Consider the following 15,591-nt stretch of genomic DNA (forward strand, 5'->3'; position numbering starts at 1 on the left):
CCTACTGTGAAATCTTAAACCAGGATTTGGGAAAACCATGGACGTTATTGGAAGTTCCTGGGATTTTGCAACCCTAGTGGATCATAACCCCATATTCACCCTGAACTTTGGTTGTTTCAGTCAGTTAAATTAATGTTTGACTGCGGCAGGGTAGCCTAGTGGTTAGAGCGTTGGACTAGTAACCGGAAGGTTGCAAGTTCAAACCCCCGAGCTGACAAGGTACAAATCTGTCGTTCTGCCCCTGAACAGGCAGTTAACCCACTGTTCCTAGGCCATCATTGAAAATAAGAATTTGTTCTTAACTGACTTGCCTGGTTAAATAAAGGTAAATTTAAAAAAAATTAAAAAAAGATGTTTGAAATCAATCACATAGTGGTGCTCCATCTCAATTCCTCTAGTGCCTCTGGCCCTGTAACTCCACAGCTTTAGCAGAGCAGCTTGACCTCTGACTTTGGTGTTATTGGTCTGTGATTGGTTGACCATTGGCTGGCCGTCATGTTAAGTGTCCAGTTCCCATCCCCAGGGCTGAGTCATGATTTGGTGGGAGTTTCTTTTTCATTTGATTGACCTCTGACCCATTACTCCCACTGTGGATGGTGTGTGTGCCTCACCTCTGAGGTTTTGCATACAGATGTGTGGTCCATCTTCTGAAAAGAGAGATAGGAAGGAGGTAGAGCTGGGTGATATGGCCTACAAATCATAACTAATTTTCTTTCAAACCTATGGGCGATTCTCGATATCTAGACCAGTCAGCAGTAGTCGGATGAATTCAAGGCTTGTGAAGATATACCTAGGCTAAATAGAAGCCTTCCACAACCATAACACCCAATAATGTTTTTAATCAAAATAGTCCAACCTGCTTTTCTTTTGCAATCACTGATCTCTCAAGTCTGTCCTATTAAAATTCCTTTTTTGTTCAATTTTTTTTATCAGAACCATGCATAATGCACATTCACTAATAATGACGAACTTCTTGTAGCAAGTATTGTGGAAACGTAACACCGGTCTCATTAACAATCTCTTAAGCACAAGTCCACGAGCTAGTGAGGAAGTAGGCAGGTAATCTTTATTTTTCAAGTTTAGCCAACTTGGATCTACTTGCTAGCTAACAAGGTAGAACAGTTGAATTGTTATGAACACACCCTTCTGTCCGTCTCCAACTGTTTGAACAGCGTGCTAGCCTGTCCACTTTGTTCAGATGATGAAATCAAGTGGCCTACCTTATTTCTCAGAATGGGAACGAGTTTCCTATTCCTTATGGAATTGTTTTATGCTTACTGCACATTTTATAAAACAGACTGGGCAGCTAGTATAACAGTCTTTGGTTAAAATGCTACTCGCAATGCCGCGCCGGTCGAACTGAGCATTAATTTCCCAGAATCTATGTTAATTGATACACACGTTTTAGTAGTGTCCGCTCTGCTCGCAATTTTGAATAGTCGAGACATGAAAAGGGTATCGTTAGAAAGGTTATGTTGTCCTCTATTACCGTAAAATAATGTCTCCATGTGTCCCATTCTGTTGGACCAAACCTCAAATGCAAGTAGCGTGTTGAAACCGCTTGTCAGATTCATATGTGATATCTCACCTTTGTTGACGTGAGTGGCAGAGGGAGGGACTTGGTGTGTGTGTAAACCATAGAGGAAGAGGCGACGCGAGAGGTTTCAATTGCGCTAAAAACAGTCCAAAATAACCCTGATGTGTTTCTATGGGGTTATTTTGGACCTAAACTTGTCGCCCGCCTTTGGGCCAACGACTCCCATTGTTAGGGTGGAGATGTGCATCTTGTCATTACACATCTCTGGTGTAGATGGGAAGGTGCGCACTGCACAGAAGAGTGAAAGAGACGAGACCAAAAAGACACCCGCTCGTGTAAAAAAATATATTAAAAAAATAAAAACGGGATGCTTGCGATACAGGCATTTGGAATATCGAGCAAAAACATGCATTCAAATGAATTGGATTATATCGCTCAGCCCTAGAAGTAAGGCAGTCACACATGCAGGCTTCCTCTACCCCCTCCACTCACTTTTCTCTGACTCTCCTTTCAGATCCCTTTCCTTGCAAGGGAAATCAGAGCCCTGTGTTTGTTTATCTGCAGTGTGCCGATAAAGTTTCCAGTTGGTGCTATGGGGCCCAGGGGCACAGTTAATCTGCATTTGTCTCCTGAGTGACATCCCTCTCCCCATCAGAGGGGCACGGGGGAGCCAGCCAGGCACTGAGACCAGGGGATATGGTAGGGCTTGATGTGCTTATGGATGATTATGTATATGGGCTATAACAAGGACTATAGGAATGGGATTACAGTACAGCCATCTCTCTCCCCTTTCTCTCTCTGTCTGTCAGTGGGTGGGTGGCCATAGAAACACTTCTCTTCTGAGGGTCAGGAATCAAAGCCCTTGGTGAGAAGCACAGAGCTTAAGAGCCTGGGGAACTGTGTGGGTATGGGAGATTGTTAGAAGTGGGTATAATGGTCAGTGTATATTGTCTGTTACTGAAGCGGTGATTGAGTGATAGAGAGGGCCCTATGAAGCTGCTGCTGGTGGGAGCTCTGGGTTTCAGGTTGATGTTGGCGAAGGGGAATGTGTAATTTAGAAGGCTACTCTCTTAACCTCTGACCTGTCTCCTTTCGGCGCCTTGTCACACACACCCACTGCAGTATGTTTTAACTTTACCAGACCGTTTCTCTGCTGGTCCCACTGGAGAGCTGACCCTTGGCCTGTCTGATACTTGTTACTGATGCCTTGTGTCTCCTAGAATAGATCGTATTTATTCACATCCAGTGCTCTGAGTATGGAGAGAGGGGATACCATTGGATACCGCTGTGAATGGAAACCAGTGGATCTCAGCTGCTCTTCATCAGCCAATTGTTGCATCATTTGATCACCTCCCACCAGTTCTCTCAGCGCATACCACTACAGTCATATGATTCTTCGATACTGAATCTGTTTCCCACAGAGCCACGGAGATGAAACGTGTGTGTGTGTGTGTGTGTGAACATCCTGTATGAGGGAGACAGTGAAGGAGATATCAAGTGTTCTCACTCATGTGTGGGGCCTCTCCTGCTGACAGTGTGTGATTTTTAAAAAATTATTCAAGTTGGTTTGAATAGAAAAAAGGAGCGCTGTTGAGGACCGAGGGAAGGCTCTACTTGTTGGTTATTCTGTTTCACACACACATGCTCTCTTGCTCTCTCCCGCTACCCGGACTAGAAACAATCTACCTGGGCACACCTAAGTAATGTCACACATCTTCCTCCGTGGCGGGCTGACCGACCTACTTTGGGAGCCCCGGAGATAAGGATGTCCATTTTCTTTAGTGCTGTTTGTTTATTTGGGTGACTCCCACACTGATCCAGTGGATTTGAATGTCGTCATTGTGGTGCGCTCATGGCTGATATAAAATCACACACACGTCTCTCTGCTCTGTAACCATGCCGATGCGGTCAGTGCACAGTGGTGAACAGTGTTGAAGTCTGATGTCACATTCCAGGTGTATTGATATTGTGTGAGCTGGGCTCTGAGCTGCTGATAATAGCAGTGTGCATCCCTCGTTAGCTCCTACTGTGTCTCACAGCCTGTCCTCTGGAGCCAGAAACACACAGCCCCTCCCTCCCATAAGCTCTCTCCTCTCTCCCAGTCCCTTCCCTTCTCACCACCAGGGCAGACCAGAACATAAGCCCCTGCCTGCCTGTTGTTAGCCTGCCCTGACACCCTCAGTCTGATAAGCTGATGAAGTCCAGCTGCTATGCAGACGCTCTGGCCTCTGAGTTCTGTTTGTATGGGCTCTGTGAACAAACAAAACCATTTTGTTTTGCTTACGTAGCTGTGATTGGATGTGTTGCTTCAGGTGCAGAGACCCAGTCAAGGTCTTGGTAGACAGGACAGGGGTCAGGTCTAGTAAGGGGGTTGCATAAGCTGGTGGAGTTGACAATGGTCTGACTCTAATGGTCTCGCTCAGGTCTGCCAAAATATCGGGGGGGGGGGAGCGTAGAGCAGCCAGTCTGTTGTCCCTGGCTCTCTAGCTTCATGGCTCGAGAGCTCCGCCAGCATTCAACTGAGGAGAAGAAATGCTAGCCGTTCGATCTAAGCTGTGGGTGTTTTGGGAGAACACTGCACACAACACACTCCCATACTGGATTACACACACAAACGTGCGCTTTCTAACAGAATGGTAAATGATGGACATAGCTGTGATGGTCTGAAAGGGGGAACAGATGCAGCATTTGTATACTGGTCCTTTGCCGCAGCTGCTTTGTTTGTCCACTGTAGAGGTGTCCAAATACCAGCCAATGCAAACAACCGTTTAGCTGTCCGCTGTTTCCTTTCTGTCCCCAAAGGCTGATGCACACAGGTCTGAGGCCCGAAAGGCCAAGCTCGGGCCTAAAGGCCAGTGGTCTGAAACTGGCAGGACCAACCCACAACCTAAAGTCTTAACACTGGCCATTGGTCAAGGCCCATCAGGGCCCAATCACAGCCCATGTAATCAGTAAATTGACTGTGTACTTTCAACTCTGTTCGTGTGTTCCTCTTGTCTAAACGCTGCTAATTCAGGTCCTGCGGTGCTGCTGTCTGCTTAGCAGATGATCCAGTCCTCTTTTTTAAACAATTAACCCTCCCAGTGCCACTACCTCTGCCAAGGCCAAATCAGTCCAGACTGACTCAGCAGGACAGGAACAGCTGGCTCTGCCTCAGTCTAACTGATTGACTTGACTGGAACAAAAGCCTACCGACAACCATGCTGCACCCGCTTTCTTCTAGGAGCTGAGCGGTAGTGGAGAGTTCTGAAGAGGCTCTTAGTATTCAGCTCACACCGAGCGGCACTAGATACACCGATAACTATGACATTTCGTAAAGTAATCTCTTTGAATTTAGTCCCAATCCCACTTTATTTATTCTAAAGCCTCTGTCAGAGCACATTCTCGATTAGGAGATTGAAGATTCCTATGTTCTCTCTTGCATTTTCAGCAGAAAAAGTCATGGATAGAAACATGAGATTTCAACGCTGACTTCCCTCTGAACTCTGTGGTTCCAGAGTGGCCCAAAGGCTGACATCTGTGGGAGAAATGGTGAAAGAGAGGGAGGCTGAGCAGAAAACAAGCCTTTCAGAGAGGGGAGATGTGAACTTGAGAGAGGAGTTAATGTGCGGATGTTGAGCCTCTCGGGGCCACTCTTAAAGCCTGCTCCTCTACTCACCAAACATAAAATCCCAGCCTCTCCTTCAGCCTAGAGCTGCACGACTCAGCCCGTTTAACATGCCTCAGCCAGAGCAAGATGGACTGGGAGAAGAGGAGAGGAAAATAGACAGATAAGTGGGAGTTTTTTGATTCATTGCTTTTAGTGACTGCATGGTCTTTGTGTGGCCAAACTGGCCCAGTGGAAGATCCCTGGTGAATTACTGGAAGAACTTGTAAGTGTACTGCTCTTGCTCGCATCACTGCAGGCAGGGATATAAAGTGAACAGATTTCTGTTTCCTTGTCCTTCTGGCTCCCCCAGCTGTTTCTGCTACATTATATTAGTCCTGGCCAACAAGCCTGCTGGGGCCCCGTCTCAACGTGTCGCTGTGTGTTTCTGGCTCCTGTTGGAGTGGAGGTTCTGTCAGAAGCATCACCATCACACTGACACTCCGATCTCAGTGTCTCTTCTCACCCCCCCCAAATCTTCCTCTACTCCTGCTCTTCTGTCTTTTGATCATGCTTCCTCCCTCCCCCTCTTTCTCCTCAGTGTAATGTGAGTGGGCTCTTTCCTATGAGAGAGTCTTTAAGCCCACTCAGTGTATGAACTGGCACAGAGATAGAGGGTTCTGTTCTCAGGTCTGCTGCTTTAGCCAGACAGACCATGTGATTTCCCCAGCCACCCAGAACCAGTCTCCACTGCTGGAATGGGGCCAACCTGCCAGGTAAAGGCTAGACACGCACATGCACTCACACGGTCCATGCACACGCGTGCTCATGTAAGATGGCAACCTCACTACAACGCATCGAACCAACCAACACACACACACAGCCGCTCACAGCTTTATCAAAACCGTATGGTCTCCCATAAACCCAGACCCCCTTCCTGGCAAACGGGTTTCTTTTTGATGACTAATCTGTAGCTTACTACTAAATGCTCCTGCCTCAGCAACGTCTTAGTTGTACTTGTGTTGAATGTTTTTAATAGATTTTTTAATCCCCCTCTCTTAAAGTGAATTCTGAATGTAACCTAGTCCCTGGTTTAGACCTACACATGGCTGCCTCATGGGCCCTCACTTTGTCCAGACTCCAGGAGAGGCTGTTTTGATCAAAGCCAAGGACTGCAATTCCCAGGAGCCCCCACACTGCAGCCCAGTGAATAGGCCATAAAGGGAAAATTGGTTTGGGTCAACGAGTGGCTACTCCTGAGGTGTGTGTTTAAAACTGACACTCGGGAAGGGATGCAATGGCTCTTTTGTATGTGCATTAGTCTGGATGAGAAAGACCTTTAGTGACCTGACCTAGGAATGAGGCTTGGGCAGTCTCCAGGGTTTTACGGTATTACTGGTGTAGCACACAAGGGTGTTGGAAAAACGCAAGGAAAGCCCATTGGGCCTCTATTACCAGAATACCCCCCCAAATTACGCAAGTAATAGTGAACTCGCATAGACGCTGTTAGCTGAATGATAACTAACATAAATGAACATATACTAATTGCAAAGATCAACAACTCCAGCTAATAAAGTTATACAGGCATAGCAAGTAGCTACAGAATGTCCTTTTTCAGTGAGTGTGGACATTTTACAAGCGGAAGTGTGAGATTGTTCAGTTGCACAAAGTTGTGATTCATGCTTTTCTGACGGAAGAGCAGCATGTGTACACTGAGGGGAGAGGAGGAGGAAGAGAGGGGGGGGGGAAACGCTAGTGGGAAGCACAGGGGAAAAAATAACTAATCCAGAGCTCTTTGGCTTCTCAAACACGGCAGAAAGCCGGTATAAGATATCTGTTAGCAAACATTTAATAGTAAATGGCATACAAGTATGACTTCATCACCTCATGTGCACAACAGAGACTCGTGGACTCACCAGCTCCCGCTTTCTCCCGTTGTGCTATTTACAAACACTGGCTTAACTTCTGGGGAACTACGGTAAGCTTCATAATGTGAAGAACGCAATCTGCTTCATGTCTTAACATTGCACAAGTTGACTGCATATATTAACTTAAAAAGTACTACAAATATTCCAATTATTTGAAAAACCTATTAGGGATAGCAGGAGGAACCGGAAGATCGTTAGTGCCAGTACACCGAGCCAGTAGTAGAGTTGAGGACTAGTGAGATGTTCATGTGTGAGCCAGACCTCCATCTGTTCACTCCTCTATGGTGTGTTACTGTAGCTTTTACCGTCTAGAGAAAGTGATAGTCCATTAACTTCAGCACTGCCCTACGCCCCTCCCCTGGCCCCACCAGCCCCCCCAGGAACTGCATACCCCTCTGACTTTGAATGACTCTCTTTCATAAGATTCACTACATTGTAAAGAGGCCCATAAATAGCCCTCAAAAAGGCTTGCTGAGACGAGTTGCCATAGAAACCAGTGGTTGGAAGTTAGTCTTTGTCTTGGTTCCATGCAGGAGTGCGTGCAGGGGCAGTAGGACCAGTAACGCTAGCTAGCTGCTCTTTGGCTCAATGAACAGACCTGTTTGAGGTCATCTGAGAGCGCTGGAGGTAGACTCTGATCTGTCTGGCTTCCTGAGGTAACCTTTACAGGACTCTGATAACCTTTTAGAGGACTCAGACAGGGCTAGTAAGTCTATTAATGGCTAAATTATGGCTAAATAGATTTACTAGCCCTCTATCAGAGTCAACCCACTCATCTTTTCTCCTGATCGGTGCTGTCTCCATGTGTCCGGACTGATCTGCTCATTCTTACCTCCGGTTAGGGACATCAAACGTTCAACCTGCTGCACATACCCTATGGAGCATCCAGTCTAGAGTGCCTGGTTAGATTGTGCTTGGGAGCAATTTAAATAAAAAAAAAAAGTCTAAATGGTTAAACTAGTGAGATCTGATTATTGAACAAATCTTTGCTTCATTTCCTATCCTAAATTAAGGTATTTAATTGTTTTGCCATATCTAATTAATGTATATTACTCTGCTTTCCATGATGTGTACAGTATGTGCTACTACATTACACAAGCTGGTGTTTCGACCACATTGAATTGGGGGGAATTAAACATCGTTTTTACCTCCGATTGGGTGATGTTAGTATAAAAGTTTAGTCAACAAGATGACACGATCATTTGCTTAAACAGAGCAATATCTTTATTTTGGTACTGTTGATTTTGTCATACACGCTGGAGGTTGCAGGACTTAGAATGCAACTGTCATTTTCTTTCTCAAATGGCACCGATAATTAGGGGGGAGGGATCTCTCTAAAAGTTGCTGGCCACACCAATACGCTGACTTGACAGTCAAACTACCACTTAAATAACAGTGACAACCAATCGTTGTCACTAGGGATCTGTCCGCAGGAGCCCAAACCACTCCAAATGTAGCATGCATCTGTCAGAAAATCTATTCAAAAGTCCCAAATCGCCAGTTCACAAATGTCTTACTCATTACTTTCTTTCTACTATCTGAAAATATCAAATTTTGTGACAACTGTGTCTTCTCCTTCAGTGTGGAACTAAGCATGTCATTGGTCTATAAGTAATTTTGCATGCCGAACAACCCCAGTATTAGTAACATAGTCAAACTGTGAGTTGTGTGCCGCCTCACGCGCTGACCAATGAGAGGAAGGCCTATTCCTGATCGGGCACATCTGGTTGTCACCTTCAGCATTTGAATGTTTTGAAGTGTCCTGTGCAATATTAGTCTTTATTAGTTGAGTGATAACCAATGTAATTTGCTAGGTCATCATTTTTCCTTCAAATGCGCTGTTGAAAATGATGTTTTACTGGTTTAAAAGTAGCCTAAGCTACTTTCATCTTTCAACTCTCATCTGGCTATAACTTACATGCTGATCAGGGCTTGCGCACACAACTCAATGTTAGGAAGGTGTTCCTAATGTTTGGTATACTCTGTGTATATTCATTGGCTATGTCATACACTACATGACAAAGTAATATAAATTAAACACTTCTAAATGCAGATGGCTGTCTTCTACAAATTGTCCACTATCCAGTGATGCACACATTATTTCCAGATTCCGTGTGGTTTTTGAGCTGTGCTAGTATTAACAGGACGTGCAACCTCATGTCACCCTCTCGCACAATTGATTTCAATGTGATAATCGATAGGAGTGATTGACAAACGTGTTGCATTTCTCTTTCTGTTTTGGTGACCCACGTATCAAAATGCAATATTCCAAAATGTTGCTGACTGTGTTCTGCAGGTTGTCTTTTTACCAGTGACGTGAAGGACCCCCCCCTAAATCTTTGAGCGATTTTAGTGTTTTCAGAAAGTATTCACACCCCTTGACCTTTTCACACATTTTGCTGTTACAGCCTGAATTTAAAATGGATTACATTTAGATGCGGTGACACTGGCCTATACACAATAACCCATAATGTCAAAGTGGAATTCGTTGTTTTTAGACATTTTTTAAAAATAATTAAAAATGAAAATCGGATGTCTTGAGTCAATAAGTATTCAACCCCTTTGTTATGGCAAGCCTAAATATGTTCAGGAGTAAAACATTTCTTTAGTCACAAGTTGCATGGACCCAGTCTGCAATAATAGTGTTTAACAATGTTTTAATGACTACTATCTATGTACCCCACACATACAATTATCTTTAATGTCCCTCAGTTGAGCAGTGAATTTCAAAGGACAAGGGAGTTTTTTTTTAGGATAAAAAGAAACGGAATAGAGCTAAGCACAGGCAAAGTCCTAGAGGAAAACCTGATTTCAGTCTGCTTTCTGACACACTGGGAGACATTCCCATTTCAGCAGGACAATAACTTAAAACACAAGGCAAAATCTATATTGACTTAAATATGCTTGAAAATATATGGCAATATTTGAAAATGGCTGTCTAGCAATGAGCCACAACGAGCTTGAAGATTATAATTTTTTTAAAGAATAATGTGCAAATACTATACAGTCCAGGTGTTAGACTTACACAGAAAGACCACTGTAATCGTTGCTAGAGGTGCTTCTACAAAGTATTGATTTAGGAGTGTGAATACTTAGGTAAATGAGATCTGTATTTCCTTTTCAATAAATGTGCAAAAATGTCTAAAACAAAGTGTTCACTATTTCATTATGGGGTATTGTGTGTAAAGGTGACAGGTGAGACAAATTGAATTCAGGCTGTAACACAACAAAATGTGGAACAAGTGAAGGGGTATGAATACTTTCTGAAGGCACTGTCTCAAATATATTTTACCATATCAAAATCAATTTTTGGCATATAGTGTACTATATTTGCAGGTTAGCGTTTTTTGTCATGGTGTGATTCATTTATTGAAATGGCAGACATCACAACTGGTTTGCCCTGCCTACTCTGACTAGCTCAAATTAACCCCCAATTGAAATATTCATTAGGTCCTAAACTATGGATTTCACATGACTGTGAATACAGATACAGTGCATTATGAAAGTTTTCAGACCCCTTTTGTACATTTTGTTATGGGGACCTTCAGTGCTGCAGACATTTTTTTGGTACCCTTCCCCAGATCTGTCGACACAATCCTGTCTTAGAGCTCTACGGACAATTCCTTCAACCCTATGACTTGGTTTTTGCTCTGACATGCATGGACCCTGTCAACTGTGGGACCTTATATAGACAGGTGTGTGTGCCTTTCCAAATCATGTCCAATCAATTGAATTTACCACAGGTGGACCCTCAAGGATGATTAATGGAAACAGGATGCTCCTGAGCTCAAGTCGCATTGCAAAGGGTCTGAATACTTAAGTAAAGAGATATATATATATTTTTTATAAATTTGCAAAAATTCAAACCTGTTTTTGCTTTGTTGTTATGGGGTAATGTGTTTAGATTGTTTGTTTGTTTATTTAATCCATTTTAGAATAAGGCTGTAACAAAGTTTTGAAGTCAAGGGGTCTGACTACTTTCCCAAATGCACTGTATGCATCTGGTCACACATACTTAAAAAAAAAAAAAAAATTAATGTAGGAGTGTGGATTAGAAAACCAGTCTGTATCTGGTGTAACCACAATTTTCCTCGCGCGACACATCTCCTTCGCATGGAGTTGATCAGGCTGTTGATTGTGGCCTGTGGAATTTTGTCCCGCTCTTCAATGGCTGTGCGAAGTTGCTAGATATTGGCACAAACTGGAACACATTGCCATACATGTCGATCCAGAGCATCCCAAACATGCTTAATGGGTGAAATGTCTGAGCATGCAGGCCATGGAAGAACTGGGACATTTTGAGCTTACAGGAATTGTGTATAGATCGTTGCGACATAGGGCTGTGGATGATCAATTTGAAACATGAGGTGATGGAGGAGGATGAATGGTACAACAATGAGCTTTAGGATCTCGTCACGGTATCTCTGTGCATTTAAATTGCCATTGATAAAATACAATTGTGTTCGTTGTCCATAGATTATGCCTCCCCATACTACAACCTCACCACCACCATGGGGCACTCTGACCACAACGTTCACATCAACAAACTGCTCACCCACACCAAGCCATGTCTGCCATCTAATCTGTACAATTGAACCGGTATTCATCTGTGAAGAGGACACTTCTCCATCGTGCCACTGGCCGTCGAAGGTGAGCATTTGTCCACTGAAGTCTGTTACAACGCTGAACTGCAGTCAGGCCAAGACCTTTGGTGAAGACAATGAGCACGCAGATGAGCTTCCCTGAGATGGTTTCTGACCGTCTGTGCAGAAATTATTTGGTTGTGCAAACTCAGTTTCATCAGCTGTCCTGGTGGCTGGTCTCAGACGATCCCGCAGGTGTAGAAGCCGGATGTGGAGGTCCTGGGCTGGTGTGGTTACACATGGTCTGCAGTTGTGTTGGATATACTGCCAAAGTCTTTAAAACTACGTAGGAGGTGGCTTATGGTAGAGAAATTAACATTAAATTCTCTGGAAACCGCTTTGGTAGACATTGCTGCAGTCAGCATGCCAATTGCACGCTCCCTCATCTTGAGAAGTGGCTTTGTGTGAATGGCACATTTTAGTGTGATCTTTTATTGTCCACCAGCACAAGGTGCACCTGTGTAATGATCATTCTGTTTAATCAGCTTTTTCATATGCCCCACCTGTCAGGTGTATTATCTTGGCAAAGGAGAGATGCTCACTAACAGGGATATGAACAAACATTTTAGAGAAGCATTTTGTGCATCTGAAAAATTCCTGAGATCTTTTAGCTCATGAGACATGGGAACAACACTTTACATGTTGCGTTTTATATTTTTGCTCAATGTTGTTAATTATTTCCTTGACCTTAGTCCTTTCCCTGCTTATGATCCACAATCAGAAGCCCCCCCACCCACCCCAGGATTGGATTGTATGTACAGAGAGAGAAGGCAGGGAACAGGGAAGGCTGCGCTCTCCCAGTGGTCATAAACGAGACCATTAGGAAGCAATTTAAAGTAATGGCACTTTAATGAAAACAAGATGGCTACTGCCCGTAGAATTCCACACTTCCACATTGTGTCACTCCCTTCCTGTGTGCTTTCTCAACTCTAGGGGAGACTCATCAGTGAACAATGACATGTTAAATGAAGACTGAATTCCATGTGCTGGTTGGAGAAAGATACTGTTTTGTCCAGGAATGTCTGGGATCTTTCTGGCTTGGGGGGGGGCTGACAAAGACCGAGCCCAGGGGCGAAAGACAGGAGGCTTGGCTGGAAGAAGAACCGCTCTACAGTCCTCAATCCTCCCAAACTGGGGACTGGACTTTTCTTTGGCCAAGTGTTTTTTGTCTATGATCAGCGTAGACCTCACTTCCCTAAAGGCACCTGTAGTCAAAGGACTGTGTGTCCGATGGCCATCTATGGCAGTTCCAAACAGTATTCTTACTGTTACTTGGTAGAGTAGCTGTGTGATGAGCAGCAGACATTCTCTTCATAATCTACTACAGTAAATCTAAATCATGGCAGGTATACAGCCTATGATTGCTGAGTTAAAATGGCAGATTGTTTTTCTAGTGCTGCTGTCGTCATTGGTGGCTAGGGTTAGTTTAGTCCACAGGCAATGACCTAAGCTTACCCCTGTCTGTCTTTCTGCGTGTGTCTGTATGCATATAGTGTTTTGTCTGTTTGCTCGCTGGTGGTTGACATCTGGCTGTGCTTCGGAGCAGAACAGTGTTGTAATGATTCGATGCCGTGGAAGTGAATACTATTACAGCCAAATCCACGTAGCACTCCACTCAGGTCTAATTGCATTATCTTTGATGAAGGTAGGATTACACACACAATCTGATGCCAGACAATATTGCCTTACACCAGGGTTCCCCAACTGGCGGTTCGCGGGTGACTTCTATCCCCCCCAAGTTTTGAGCAAAAACAAGTTACTCTACGGCCAATGTTTGTCTATGGTGATTGCATGGCGGTGTGCTTGAATTTATATACCTGTCAGCAACGGGTGTGGCTGAAATCCACTAATTTGAACAGGTGTCCACATGCTTTTGTGTGTATAAGTGTATATATGTGTGTGTATATATGTGTGTGTGTGTGTGTGTGTGTATATATGTGTATATAATATAGTGTGTGTATATATGTGTGTGTGTGTAGTGGTGTGGTGTGTGTGTGTATATAGTGTGTGTGTGTATATATAGTGTATGTGTATTGTGTGTGTGTGTGTGTGTATATAGTGTATGTGTATAGTGTGTGTATGTATATAGTGTGTGTGTGTATATATAGTGTATGTGTATTGTGTGTGTGTGTGTGTGTGTGTGTATATATAGTGTGTGTATTGTGTGTGTGTGTATATATAGTGTGTGTATTGTGTGTGTGTGTGTGTATATAGTGTATGTGTATAGTGTGTGTATGTAATATAGTGTGTGTGTGTATATATAGTATGTGTAGTATATGTATGTTTATGTGATCGTATACAAATATGATATCTGTTTGGACTTCTTGTGGTCAATTTGTAATTATGTTTCGGTCCCCTGACCATCTGCTCAAGAAAAAATCTTCCCGCGGCTGAATCTATTGATGATCCCTGCACTCACACGCAGCCTGATACTGCTGTTCTTGCACATGCACGCACACAAACACATTTTCTGCAAATTAGAGAGTGCATAGTTGTGGATGGAAATAGTGTGTTTGTGTAGTCAGCCTCTGTCATGCATGATGTGGAAGTATGTGTACTTGTTGTTCAACCGCAGTCCTCACACCACATCACACTCAGTAGGCCTGTGATGGTGTACTGTCATATCATGTGCTTAAATCTATAACCAGGGCAGAAATGACTAGTTGTGGCCTGTAGTCAGATTCTCATTAGAGGTGCAATGGTGAGATAAAGCTCCCTGCTCGGCTCTGCTCTGTCTGATACAGAGTTATGCTGATGAATGATGACTTCCATTAAACATTTCATTCAGAGCAGCTGTTAATGTGGGCTGGAGCAAGAGAGGGGGGAGAGGTCGAGGGAGGGAGGAAGGGGACTAGAGCAAAAGTTTACCCTCTTCCCTTGGCTGTATTTAAAGCCTTAGTATCTGTTGATCTCCATCTCATTGCTCTCCCTGGGAAGGGAGCCCCAGCCACATCAACACACCGGTATCAAGGCTTTATCTGTGGGAGCGGAGAGGCTGAGGAGCAGGGAAGATGTTCCCTGACGCAGTCTGTTCTGTCTGCCTCTCTCCGGATGGGGGTGAAAAGCCAATCGAGATTGTACCAGTTGTGTGGATGTGGGGGATGCTCTCCCTCTTTTATAAACAAGAGGGCATTGGCATCAACTGGTACATTGTGAAACCCAGTCGTACAGTGACTAACACACACATGGCGGGAGGGCTGGCGGCCAGTTGTTTGGACTGGACTGAAGCCTGGATTAGACTCCTTCATGTTGGTCCAGTTCAGACACATTGGCATAGTTTCCATGGTTGCAAAACGGAAACGACCCCCCCCCCCCACCATCCCTTTTCCATCTCATTCATGCAGACCAACTCTTCCATTCAGAAGCCCCCTCCCTCTCTTCAACCCCATGACCCCTACTCTACGCTATCTTTCAAACTGGGATGGAACAGGGAAATGTAAATCTGCTGACGGCTCCTCTTGTGTGAGGCAAGTAGAGGGGTATTGAGTTGAGGGAGAGAGTCTGTGACTGCGTGTGTGGAAAGCACTACTGGACTGCAGAGCACTGGGTTTCTGTGGCGAGTAAAGTCAATACTCGATACACTGACTAGTTGTTGTGTACTGACCATTGTTGAGTTTAAAGGGCCCTACACACCCTATGCAAACAGAGCATCGTATACGGTCCGTTCCAACATTTTAGCCACACAAAGGTACGCAGAAAGCGCCGCTCAGTCACTGCGTTTGCGTACGGTGTGTAGCGATCTTAAGGGTGGTTAACGAACAGTCATGAAAATGAGGCGACCTGAATGTGCCAACAGTCTGAATGTACACACTTTTATATCAGTTTGTCCTTTTTTTGTCCCTTTCTCCTCTCCCTCTTCTGCATAACATGCCATGTTATTTTTAAACAAGTAGCAGC

The 15,591-nt window shown here is 44.3% G+C and overlaps 1 protein-coding gene across 2 annotated transcripts in view; it reads left to right on the plus strand.

Annotated features, from left to right (window-relative positions):
- The window catches only part of LOC112248990 (E3 ubiquitin-protein ligase SH3RF1-like), a 56,632-nt gene that overhangs the window by 18,169 nt on the left and 22,872 nt on the right, over nt 1-15,591 (plus strand). The window contains exon 1 of one of the 2 annotated variants that reach the window (XM_042320134.1): nt 11,505-11,701. The exons of the other annotated variant lie outside the window; for it this stretch is intronic. Coding sequence (XP_042176068.1) covers nt 11,531-11,701 — 171 coding nt within the window. The 5' untranslated portion in view covers nt 11,505-11,530. Of the gene's footprint in view, nt 1-11,504; nt 11,702-15,591 lie in introns of those variants that run through there. 2 annotated transcript variants of the gene reach the window in all.

This window comes from Oncorhynchus tshawytscha, linkage group LG01 (assembly GCF_018296145.1).
Source record: "Oncorhynchus tshawytscha isolate Ot180627B linkage group LG01, Otsh_v2.0, whole genome shotgun sequence".
NCBI classification, from domain to species: domain Eukaryota; kingdom Metazoa; phylum Chordata; class Actinopteri; order Salmoniformes; family Salmonidae; genus Oncorhynchus; species Oncorhynchus tshawytscha.